This window comes from Limulus polyphemus, unplaced genomic scaffold (assembly GCF_000517525.1).
Source record: "Limulus polyphemus unplaced genomic scaffold, Limulus_polyphemus-2.1.2 Scaffold10, whole genome shotgun sequence".
Lineage (NCBI taxonomy): Eukaryota > Metazoa > Arthropoda > Merostomata > Xiphosura > Limulidae > Limulus > Limulus polyphemus.
The window spans coordinates 772,197-786,141 of record NW_013665620.1 but is presented as its reverse complement, the minus strand read 5'-3'; the positions used below and the strand labels follow the sequence as shown (position 1 = coordinate 786,141).

At 33.7% G+C, this 13,945-nt stretch overlaps 1 protein-coding gene across 1 annotated transcript in view; it reads left to right on the top strand.

Moving 5' to 3' along the window:
* The first annotated feature begins 6,182 nt into the window (after window positions 1-6,182).
* The window catches only part of LOC106478400 (cathepsin L-like), a 28,063-nt gene continuing 20,300 nt past the window's right edge, over window positions 6,183-13,945 (top strand). Inside the window, exons 1-2 of the mRNA XM_013938949.2 lie at window positions 6,183-6,499; window positions 12,578-12,688. Coding sequence (XP_013794403.1) covers window positions 6,284-6,499; window positions 12,578-12,688 — 327 coding nt within the window. The 5' untranslated portion in view covers window positions 6,183-6,283. The remainder of the gene's footprint in view (window positions 6,500-12,577; window positions 12,689-13,945) is intronic.

Genomic DNA, 13,945 nt, shown 5'->3' with positions numbered 1-13,945 from the left:
ACTTGTGTAGCCTTTGGTTCGCAGGAACGAAGTTACGGAAAATTAATTAACACACGGAGACGTAACAATATTTTTTTCTGTTAAATGCACTTTCTGTAAATCTTTGAGTGAGTTTATTTCCTACCATAGAATCTTAAATGATATAATTCTCAAAAGTTATGTGTTCAGTTATGGACTATTGAATCAGGAGATCTATTTGTTTCATTGAGTTTAAGAACAATCACGTTATTTATTTGATGTTTCAAACATTTGTAATCTGTAATAAGAAAATACTTTTCTCTGATACGTATGTGTTTTGAAATGTCCGTTACTCACAAAGTAATCCTATATTTATATAGATATTTTAAGAATATGCAGACATTTCAAAACACCATACATATAATGTACAGTCCGGAATTACATGGCATCTAGTCTTATTCTTTTGAGTTGCCCTTGTTCAGGGTTACTGACGAAAGGTGGAATTCTCCGAAACCGGTATAACTCGGTGACAAGTGGTAAATCGAATAATAGATTCAGCTCCACATTTGTTTTTTAGTATTTTAAACATCTTAACAGATTGTATGGCTAAAACCCTCGCCAGAATAAATTAGTAACATAAATACTGCATATTGTTGAAACTCCTATATAAATATAGGATCATTTGTGTTAGTGGTTTGGTTTGGTTTTAATTTCGCGCAAAGCTACACGAAGGCTACCTGTGCTAACCGTCCCTAATTTAACAGTGAAAGACAAGAGGTAATGCAGCTAGTCATCACCATCTACAGCCAACTTTTGAGCTACGTTTTTACCAACGAATAGTGGGATAGACCGTCATGTTATAATTCTCTCACGAGCATGTTTGGTGGGACGGGGATTCGAACCCGCGACCCGCAGATTGCGACTCGAGTATCCTAACCACCTGGTTATTCCAGGCCAATTGTGCGAGTAAGAAACATTTCAAAACACCATACATGAAACCTATATGAAGCCTAGTCTTATTCTTTTGATTTGTGTCTGTCCAGTGGGATTCTTTGGACTGTCTTCTGGATTGTGCATAGCAGTGTTGTTGGATTGTTTTGCATTCTACTGATCACTTTTGGGCGAGTAGTTTCTGTTTATCTTTTGCATGCACTCTAGACTTCCCCCTGTGGTGGAGCGCCCTAGGATGTCTGAAGTGGTTGCTTTTTCGCCTAGTCGTAGCTGTGCCAAGACATATGACAGGTCGGATTCACACTCTAAATTCTTACTTTCAACTCATCATTACCATGCTGATATGGATTCAGCCTATACTTCTCTTTCAGTTTGTGTGTATTCTATGCCTGCAATGTCGCTGACGTTTGCTGATGTTGTTGCTTCTTCTGTTTTTCCTGCCACTACTACATCTACCATTTTGGCTGTTTTGCCTTTTGTGCCTTTTTCACCAGTTCATTCTCGGAAATTTTCTTGTTGGATAACTCTTCTATTTCTCCAGTTTCATTGTTTCTCCTTTCACAAAAATTGAATCTTGGTTTTACTCTATCCAGTCATTGTACCAAGAACTTACTAAAACTGCCTCCGAGTTGATGTACATCAACTTATCCCTACCCGTAATGGAATCATTGTCAAAACTTTCAGTACTTGTGTCTATGGCATTCTTTGTAATCAAGTTGCCCTGATGAGCTTGGATCCCACTACCAACCTCTGAAAACCCAACTCTCCCTTTCTCAAACAACCACCACCATCTAAACGGTCCTCTATTTTCGGGTTATACTTGGGGTGGATCCTTTCATCACTGAAGAAGACATTATTTTAGAATTGCTGGAGGATAAATTAGAAATTCAGCATGCCATCAGAATTAAAACTGTTCAAGGTCCAACTTATATGATTTGTGTTCTATCTAAAAGTAGCGACGTCGTTGACCATCTTCTTCGACATGGAGCCTATATCTTTCACCAACATCATAAGGTTGTAGCTTCCCTATCTCCTCCTCCTCTACCACTATGGTGCAAAAATGTTTACGTTGCAACTCTAACACAACTACTAGATGCCAGAATTTACCAGATTGCCCCATTGTAGGTTCCCACATTTTTACCGCCAGTGGCAACAGTTGGAACTATCTCCAGTTTGTAATATTTGCTACATATTCTTATAGATGTCGTGGTAAACGTTCTACTGTAGAGGACATTCTTCAATTTCTTGCCATTGATATTCAGACTATTCATCCATATGAGCGACCACTTGTTCTTGACAGTAAAAATCATGCTGCTAAAGCCGTCTTTAAGTTAAACATGCAAGCCACCTACTCTGGATTGAATACGCATTTTCATTTTCATCGACTATAGGAACCAGAAGAGTTAGGTCTAGAGACAATGTTATAAGCTTTTTATTCGTTACAATTTATTCTTTCTTTGTGAATCTTCCTCTATTGGAAATGCTTCTAATTGATGCTGCTTATGATTGCATTCTACTCAATGAAACCTTTCTTACATCCACACAAACAGCAAAGTTGTGTCGTTACCATTTTCTTTTCTGTAATTATCCTTCCAATATTAACAGAGGCGGGGTTTCCTATCTGTATTCATTCTCTTCCTCCAAATAATTATCCTGAGCATCTTCTGGTCACTGCATACTTTCCAGCTAGGATACTTACATTGATTAGAGTATATATCAGTCCTGGCCATCCCTTGCCATGTGACTTTTTCTGCACTTCGAATGTTTCCTAGTTACATAGTTCAAGCAAATTCAACCTCCATAGCCATTCGGCATTTTAGTTATCTTACTTTCGCTTCATCTTGTGTGACCTTTCAGGTTCTTTACTATCTCTTCCCTTTCCTGGCTGACCTGAATTCAACTCATTTTCGGATATGGTATTTTCTTCTGCCAATATCAAACTTCTAATTTCCATTAGTGTGCTTCCTCCAATTGGAAGTGATCAACTCTCAATCAAAGTTCAGCTTGAGGCTACCCATACCTATGTTCCTTTTGAACTTTGTCATGCATTTGTAAATTTTCGTAGTGCTGATGGGGAAGCCTATTACTCTCATATCACTGATTCAGTTGGTGATACCATTAGGCATATTACCTCTCCTGCTCAGGTTGATGCTTTTGTCTGCACCCTGGAATCTCATTTTCCTCGATCTCCTCATAGCATTGCTTCTTATTCTACACCAAATAAACCTGTAGTACCTCGTCGGGTTCTGGATCTTCTACGTATCTCTTCGTTGTTGCTTCATGATTATTATCATTCTCATGATCCTTTTGTACTAAACCATTTTTGTGGTCTCCAGTGGACGGCCCATAATCTCGTACGAACAGTAAAGCATCGTCGTCAGTATAGGACTTGCAATAACCTCTGCAGCTCTCTCTCTTCTTCCCTAAACTGAAAACAATTTTGACTCCTTACCAGACAACGTGTTTCTCCATACTGTGCATACTGGTTGATGGTTGATGCACCTCTATCATCCACTGACAAATCTAATTCTTTTGCTTCCTACTTGGATCTCACTTTCAAGCTCCTGATCAAAACCCTTTGGATTTTGAGGATTCTTCTAATATCTATCTTCAGACCAACCCCTCTCTCGCAGTTCTCACTCCAAGTCTTGACCATACTTTCTTAGCCTGTCCTCTGAATGCACCTATTACTGTTCGAGATATTCATTTATGTCTTCATAGACGGCGCAACACAGTTCCTGTTTCTGATGATTTGACTTACTCTCACCCAAGGAATGCCCTGACATAATTTTTACTTCTTCCGGTCGCTTTCTGAAATTTCTTCCTTTGGGCTGATTTTTACCCTGAATCTTAAAAGAAATCAACTGTTCTACTTTTTTAAAACCATCCAAGTCCAAGTCCAGTGAATATTGATTCTTACCAACCTATAAGTCTTACTAATTTTCTTAGCAAAACACTTGAAAAAATTCTTGTTCACAGACACATCGTTCATATATCCCAGTGCAACATTTTTCCCCACACCCAAGCTGGTTTCCATCCCCACCTATCAACTATGGATAAGTTCCTCCAATCATTTGCAATTATCACAACACATTTTAACACTTTTAAACCTTCTTTTCTTCTTCATTTTGGCTTTGCGATTGCTTTTGACTCTGTTTAGCATTGAGGATTAATTTATAAACTATGAAATATACAAGTTCCGCTGACGTATGTCCGATTTATACACTCAGTATCACTCTGTCACAATATTTCTTGAGGGGACACACTCCAAATCTTTTTCCATAGCTGCTTGAGTTCCATAGGGGTTGGTTTTTCACCACTTCACTATGTGCTGTGTGTATTAGGCATGTTACTTTCCTCTTCTCCATTTTCATTCTATCGATATACTGATGGCATTGTTCTGCTGGCTACTTGAAGACGATGATTACTCTTAATAAGTTTCTTCAGGCTGCCATTAATAAGTTCATTCTTTGGAGTCATTGATGGCGTCTTTTCATTATGCCCATAAAACCAGAGCTATTATGTTTGGCAGTACGCATCACAAACCTTGTCAGTGTTGTGACTCATCTTTACTTAATGTAAGTGTTGAGAATGTTTCACTCAAACTTTCCGACACTCTAAAATACATTGGAGTTACTTTTGACAAGCATCTCACCAGGACTAGTAAAATCACGTCTCTACTGCAGCTCCTTTGTGCCTGTCTGGTACCTCCTGGGGTTTAAACCCTCCACTGTTCCTTTTACGCATAAGGCCTTCATTATTCTTCGTCTCACTTATGGACATACGGCGTGGATTTCTGGGCCATCTTCCCTTTATCTTCATTTACAGGTTATGGAATGTCAAATCCTATGTTTGACATTTCACATTCAGCTTCCCAATTCTACTAAGGGCCTTTATGATCGCATTAATTGTTCACAAATTCTTATTCACCTCCGAGATCTTCAGTTACGTTATGCCCAGCGGTGTTTCTGTACTCAAAATGTTCTCTTTGTTGTTGCGCTTGGGCATACAGTCTATCAGTCTCTTCGCCTCATATCTCCTCTGGAACATTTGTTGAATCTGTATGTTATGTCTCTTCCTTCTGAGGATTCTGAACATGTTGACCTACCAATGATGGACCCCCAAACTATATTTACCCTGTAGATTCACAATCTTGTAAGCAGCACAGATGATAGGGGGTCGTAGTAACAAGTCAGGATAAAAAATAAATAAATACATAAATAAAATGAAATTAAATTAAATGAATAAAACAAATCAATAAATGGATATACCAAGCATTTCCTACTACATTTCCCACCAGCAGCACCTACATTAAATGGCAGGAATAGCTATTTGTTTTCTCTTCATTCCAGTATCTCCTTTCACAGTTGTCTTATTTATCAATCATTAAATTTTCTCTAATTTTCTAGTCACATCTCATGGCTGAAGAGAGGGCGTAGCAAATAATTGGTATAGCATTTAGCAGACAGGGTGGCGTATTTTGTACGGTGATTACATGTGTAAAAAAGAGGAAGAGGTCTTCGAAGTATCTGACTCTCCCACGTCGCGCACATTGACCAAATGCTCATCCAGGCACTTCACTAACTTACCTTGTTCAGTGTTAGGAAGAAGAGAACAACGCTGAAACTGACCCTCCGTGGTCCAAACATGGACCGAATCCCGATGCAGAACCGACTGCTTACTTACCTTGTCCAGTGTTAGTGACAAGAAGTGAAATTTTCCGAAACCGGAAAAATTCAGTGACAAATGACATATCGAATTACAAATTTGATTTAAGTTTTAACATATATTTTTTGAACGTTTCGAGTGTTTCTTTAGAATAGAGTATAATATGTTATGTTTAAGTTTTTTGTTAATTTTCCTTTCTATTTTTATTTAAGAATTAATGAAATTAAATAATTTAACTAATCCTTATGTGATAACCAACTACTTAGAAATATGTATTTCGCTACAACAGTACAAGCACCTTCATGGGTTCTGTTAAAGTTGAAATTTCGAGTATACAAGTCTTTGAAATTTGTGAAGTTTCATTTTTCTAAGTGAAAGTTGGATCTGCAATCGTTTTTAACATATAATAGGCTGTCATGTAAATGTATTATCTTTAATTTTTTAAACTATGGTAGCACAATGTTTGCCAAGCTAAGTCAACCCATGAGGAGCAACGATATAATGACTGTGAAAAGCTTTTGCAATATTAGAAGAGATAAGACGTATAGAAATACGGCCAATAATGGTTCTGTGACGTAATTATCATGTGACTATTAGGCTGCATCATATGGTACATAGTTGTGAGTTAAAGACGCAACATTCACAACCTCGGTCCTTCGAATAAGACGGGTATAGACGTAATAACTGAACGTTCGTACTAGCTAAAATGGATACTCGTAATCATTGTTTAATATTTATATCTGTAAGTTTATGTGTTTTAGTCGGAGTTCATTGTAACCAGCTAGTTGGAGGGTGGGAAGATGCTAGTATTGATGATAAAAACGTTAAGGAAGCAGCAGGATTTGCAGTGAAGGAAATAAATTCACGATCAAACGGGCTTTATCACCAGAAGCTAGTCAAAATTCACCAGGCACGCAGACAGGTGAGATTTAAATTATAGTATCGGAGAATCGTTCGAAATGTTAACTTTTAAAGTTCCGTTCGACGTTGTTCGTGACTTTGTTAGAAAATATGTCACAGCCTTTACTTGTAAGTTCAGTCTAACGAAGTTGTTAATAAATCAACTTAAGACCTAGATGTATAACAAAAAAATAAGTCAAATATATATATGTAAATAATGCATTATTAATATCATTATCATATTGAGTTAATTACACGAGAGATGTTTGAATGAAAATCGAATACAATGGGGAAAATTGTAATAATCTGAGTAAAGAAAATAAGTGATTTATCAGTTATAACCGAGAATGGTATTTTGGACTTGGTATAACCTTATGTAGGACGGAATGTTAATTTTTTTTGTTTAGACTTTAGTATAATTACAATTTATAGACCTGTAGATAATGTGTCAAGCACCATATCATGGCGTGTAAGGTTGTGCTCACTGCCATACATTCTCGCATTGTAACCTAAGTTGGTGAATTGTAAATTTGAGAACGTTAAAAAAATTGGCCAGACTAGAGCTTTAACCGAGAATACTCGGTTCAAACAGTTATTAGCGCCATAAGGCATAAGACCAGTGTTCTTACTGTTTAAGTTAACACGGCTCAAATTCAAAGCATATAACTCGCAAAAGTCATTAGATCATGATTTGGTATGTGCCTCACGGACTATCTAGTTTGTAGTTAACAGGAAAACAGTCCACAGCTTCCAACATAATTATTATTATTACAATCTACAGTATCGGTGTTATATCAAGACTAGTAGTAATGTTACAGGTAACATTTAGATCTAACTTTGGACCCTGTTCTCAATTATTTGCTTGAACTAGTTGAAGTTAACTCAAAATCTGTAACTTATTCTAAGGATTTAACAGCAATTGGCAGTTTAATAAGTACAAAACAGTTAGCAGTGATAACTACATTTGTTAAATTTAATTTTTCCTCAGGAATTTAAATATTTGATCCTTGTGTGGTAATAAGCTAATCATATATATATGTATACAAATACAAATGAGTATTTCACAACCAGTACTTTTGTGGTTTATGTCAAAAATTACAGTATACCCATCTTTGAAATAAGTGGAGTTTCATTTTCCTACAAATTTTACTTTCAGTATTTTTTATAACACACATTAGGCTATCATGGAAACTAGATTATTTTAATTTTCTAAACTATGATAAAGAGTAATGACATTGTTATTTTTTCTATTAAGTGCATTTTTTATTTAGATTTCTGTACACGCTTCTGGTGTGAGCATATCAATTTATAATAACGTTCTTATAACAGGTTAGTGTGTGTGAATATACCTGCCAAAAGCTGTTTCAATAACTTGTATATGTTAATAGGTGGATACCTCTTAAGTGGAAAATACTTGTGTAGACATATTTGTTATCATAAAAATCTATTTATATAGTTCTCATAAGTTGTTTTATTGTTTGTACAGTAAAACAGTTGAATCAAAAGCTCTTTAGTTTGTTCATAATTCTTGACACTTCATTAAAACTATTGAAAATTCTAACACAAAGCTTCTGCATAATCATTTTATATATTTTTTTTAACAATGCATAATTTGTAATGAGAAAAATAATTTTCTCAGTTATTTGCAATATACTAAAAAATTATTTTTCCAGTATTTCCCTACTTTTACTTTTTCCTTCAGAATTCACAAATTTAAATAATTTAATTAATCCTTTTATAATGATCAAGTAATAAGAAATGAGTATTTCATCACCATTACCTTCATGGTTTCAGTTAAAAATTTGAGTATATCCATCTTTGAAATACATGAAGTTTTGTTTTTCTACAACTAAGTTGGATCATCAAAGTTTTGTTGTGCATACTGTAAGCTATTGTGAAACGGATATAAATTGCCCCAATTTAATTCTTTATATCGTTAGCCGACACTGGGCAGCTGGTACATAATTGAATAGAGTTGTTTAAACATTTGTTTAACAAGAGTAAATGCTTTGAATGGTCTATTCTTTCATTGGAGGTGTGTCTGTGAGCCAGACTAGCTTTGGAAGAATAGACCATTCCAAGCTTTTACTTTTTGTTACTTTTTACTTGTTGTTTAAGCAACTCTATTCAAAGATATAAATTGCACTTATTGACCACTACATCTATGCCTCGTAGTAGCAACTCTCTGAACCTCTCTGGAACTGTTTTAGCATGTGAGGTCTAACTAATTATTTGGACTTTGTAAGTAGTATGTCTACAAATATACCCTAAAATTCTGTTAGTTTGACTACTAGTAACAGAACACTATTCAGTGACATGAGTGACTCATCCACCACTATGCCAAGATAAGTTTTGTTATTCACACTATTTACTAAACAAGTGATTATAGTAACATCAAATGCATTATTTTGCAGTTAATATAATTAAAGGTCATTTGCTGTACATTGTTTAACTTGTCAATTGATTCAAGTCAATATATAGTTCCTTAAGATCCTCAATACAGTTGAAATATCCAAGAGTTTAATGTCATCAGCAACATTTACTAACTTACTAGTTATACCATTATCAACATCATTAATGTAGATAAGAATAAGCAAGGGACCAAGCAATGATTTCTGAGGCATTTCACTAGTATCAACATCAGTAACAAGGCTCCAGTTTGACTGGACTCTGAATCTGTTTGTTCTTATCCAATCACCCTATAAACCATTTAACTAGTCTTTACTCAAACCCTACCAATGTGATTTTTTTTTAGCTAGTCTTCTTTGTATCACCATCTCAAAAGCTTTTTGAAAATCTAAGTACACCAAGTCAACACCCTTTCCATCAACCAGATAACAAGTAACATCCTTGAAAAAAGGGTTAGAGATTAGTAGGCAAAATATCCATTTAGTGAATCCATGAGGACCTTCTTTTATGGTATCACTAGCAGATAGATGCTCATTGAAACAATAGTGAGGAATAAATATAAAATGATAAGTCAACCCAATCTCTTAGATCAGAGCATATATATGCAATATGGTTGTCTAGTTAGTGGGCTATTTATAACTGTCTTTTCTCATTTTCTGTCTTATTTCAATAATGAAAATTGCATTTTATTTTTTTTAAGTGAAGGAGACTAAATACAATGCATTGTTGGCAAAAAATCTTTGTTTTTAAATGCACTGGTTGCATTCAGCACATTAAAGCATCCAGCTTCACTAAGTAGTTGCTGGGATTTTTTTTCACTGGATGTCACATTTCTTATCATTTTACTGAGTGTTAGGAAAGACTGTTACAGATGTGAGATTTTTGACAGTTGTCATTTCTATAAGGGGAGATATTGAAATCAATTTATTCAATGTGGTACAATAAAATCATGCATGTATACGATACATGCATTGATAGGTAGATAAATATATATATAAACCAAACAACAACAAATATATACTCAAACACGTTCCTTTTCTTATGCATTTTTTCCATTCATGCTCTTACCTTCAAAATATTTCTTTCAGTTATTCAATGGAAGAAGTCCTGTTTTGGAGACACGGATTATGACAGACAGACAGATGTTTGGCTATTTTAGATATACATAGATAGATATAGATATTTCACTAAATAGTTTTGTAAAGCTTCTTTTATAAGGGATTAATATTTACTTCTATAATGGGAAAAATTCTAATTGGCCTGTACTTTCCAAGGCAACTCTTAACCACCCACTTTTAAAAATAAGGTTAACATTAGCAACTTTTCAATCTTTAGGTACCTAACCATTGTCTATTGAAATATAAAAAATGAAAGAGAGAGAGATTTCTATGTCTGACCTTTGACCTCCTTTAAAACCCCAGAGAAAACCTTGACTAAGAGAAATTTTATGATTAACTAATTCCTGGATTCATTAATTGGTTACATTAAACTAATAGATTATTTTCACATGGAGCTTGGATAGTTGGAATGATCAAAAATAGTAATAATAAGAAACACTAATGTAGATTAGTTGATTATTTTTATGAATTGTGCCAATTGATTTAGCTGAACAACCTTGAATTAATGAAAAATAATGGTAAGAAATTATAATAGCAATATTTCTATTACATGGATACTTAGAATAATCGAAAAGAGTAATAATCAGAAACACCGATTTTGATTAGTTGATTATTTTTGTAACAATTTATATAATCATAATTTTGATTAATTGGTTATTTTATGACACTAACTGATGTAATTGAGTTAATTGCTGGTTTTTTTTTTAATCTCTCGACCTTTCTTTTTATTTACCACCAAGGGAAAATATTTACATGATTCTGGTCAGTTCCATTATCAGAGTGAGGAATATTGTTAATATCTTGTCTTGTTGAAACAAAAAAGAAAATCTAATAATCTTGAACAAACACCTGCCATCAGTAACCTTTATAGGCCTAATCCCCATAGTAAGATTCTGCTTAATTTTAACATACTTAAAATATCCTTGCTGTTAACTTAAATTAGTGGATAATCCATGGTGATAGTAAAGTGTGCAACAAGGAACACAACCTTATTTTCTGGATTGATGGTGTGTGTTTTGAGAATAGCTAGAATTGATGTATGCCCTTGAATAATTAGGGATTGTTCCATGCCTTTGAAAATTGAAAGAATGTATCTTTGCAATGAAATAGGGGTAGAGTATCCCACATGCAAATGTTGACTTGCCAGACCATAAACAAAAAATTAATAATGTTGTTCATAGCTGTGTGCAGGGCAGTGTGTATTTGTGCAAGCACATTAATGAGCCCAAACAAACTCAACCAACAGTGTGACCAATTGATTACAGTACAAATTATAAGAGCCTCACATAAAGCCTAAGTATCAAAGAAATAAAGTAAGAAACAAATTAGAAGTTTATTTAAACATGTGGGAACAGGAAAACCGACATGTTATGCTTTTATGTCGACAAGTAATGCAAAACATCCCCAAAATAAAATAAAATTAATAGCCTCATGATATCGGGGATGTCAGTGTAAAAGTTTTTATACATTAGCATAAGATGGTGGTGATTTTCATCAATTGAGGCATAGTTCTGAAAAGTGCAGTGTAAATAAACCACTTTAATGCGCATAATTTGACTTCCAAATGACTTATTATGTATATTCATTCTATTCCAAATATATATATATATATATAAGATTTGAGGGCGATGCCATCAGAATTGACAAAACCTTTGAGTGTACAGTTCCTTATTATAGTATAGATGTTGTGAGCTAGCTGTTTTTCTTTTTAAGTTGCTAATTTATTTTTTAGCCAAATTCCTAGCTTTCCTATAGATCTATAAACCTTCCATTTCATCTACTAATGCTACTTTTTTTTAACTTTTAATGTTTTATCTATGATTTTTTCCTTTTTTGTCTTTAGTAAGCCAGTTAGGTTGTATCTTCTCTGTTATCCTTTTTATCTTTTATATAAACAAGGTTCTTTTGAATGAAAAGTAATTTATTTCAAAAAAATTTGCATATTTCCCACATCACCATTCAACTTATTATTCGATTTCACTAATGATAAATCTTATATCATCACTTCAAAATAGGCTATCTAAAAATTGGGAACTGGAATTTTTATCCAAACATGTAGAAGAACATCAAATTTAATTATGTGATAATCATTTCCTCAAATGTTCCCCCCTCACTTTAACTCTTGCAACCATATTATCATTTGTTTTTAAGGTAAATAGCAAGCTGTTACGAATTAAACTGTATTTATCAATTAGGGTGATTTTCATCATTGAAGTTACTTAAATTCAGTATTGCATAACGTTTAATATTTGTAATATTATTTTATGCTAATCCATTTTCAACTTGCTGAACAACATTGGGCTTAATGCATATCATATTAACTTCTCTCTTGTCACACACACACACACACACATTCAATTCATCATACAGTATTTGAAGAACAATTTTTCTAGGCTGTAGTGAATAAATGTAACAACTTGGTGGATTAGGAATGGTTGAGGTTTGTAACTTTATTTCAAGGAATTTGTCTCTGTAAGCAGTTTTAATCAATTTGTTCTCTAAATCAAGTCTAAAAGTTTTTTTGTTTTTTTTCAAAAACTGAATAATTTTTTCTGTATTAATTTTGTTATCAGGTGGTTTCAGGCTTGTTGTTCAAACTGATGGTAGAAGTTGGTAGTACTACTTGCAACAAAAATGAGGTGACTTTTGATGACGTGGAACAGTGTGAAATTGATGAAAATGGGGTAAGTTTAGATACCATGCTGCTGCAACGTATATATTAGTATAATAATGAATGTAATGTAAGATATGAATTATTTTCCTTCAGATGCTTATAGACCTATAAAGTGTTGTAAATATGATTAAAGAAATTTGAAGATGTTTCATTTTGTAGATAATCGTATTTAATGCATATTCAAATGATACTATTTGAAATGGATTTTATGTGCCTCTAGATTTCTAAAGGATAGAATGAAAAATTAAGATAAGAATTTATGAGCATTAATGCTACACAATCTTCATATGCTTATATGCAGGTTTCTGGTATTTCACTTATAGACTTACAAGTTTATGCACTGAATTTGCCTCGTATGGGCACTTGCACACTAAAATTTTGGTTTATGCACATAAACAAATATATACATTAATTTTAGTGCTCTAATACTGTTACCAACTTTAAAGTATCAAACACATTAACTTTTTGAAGCAGGTGTTAGGTGCATATACATATTATACATTACAAATTAGCATGACTCGTATAAATGATAGCTGAGGCCATGAAATATCATGTGGTTTCCAGCCTGTACAGAGATTTCATTCAGCACTTTTTCATTAAAAGTTGCATATCAGATTTACTTATATATTCATGGATTATCTGTCAAGCAGGTACCCTGTTAATTGTTCATGTTTAATTAATCTGGTCTTCATACCTACACAGTTTGCAATAAAAAGAAATATGATGTTAATCAGATTATAAAACAGCTTTTTTGTAAAGTGGTTGATAAAAAAAAAAAATATATATATATATATATGTATATATATAATTGATCATGAGCTGTTACTTGTTACACCTTCGAAGATGAACTGGATACAGCAATCAGTCTGAGTTTTGGACTAAAAGGTGTCTACTTGGAATTCTAATTATTACATAATGATCACATTTATTTGAAAGAGTTTGTCTTCACCCTCAGAATTTGACACCTAAGGGTATTTGATCCCTTATTATGAAATCCTATGGAGAACCCTGTATCGTACTATAATGGAGCAATGGTGTGTCTGTCTATATATCTATCTATGTATGTATGTATGTGACTGAAATGATAAATACGATGATGCCATCTGTTGTACTAGATGCTAGAAGTAATGATTGAAGCTTATAAAATGTGGTGTCATCTATTGAATGGCACCACAAACAAAAATCCATAAAAAAATTTCACACTTTGGGTATTCAAGATTTAGACAGTTGGAAAAATAACTGTGGTATGTGCAACAACCATTTCTTT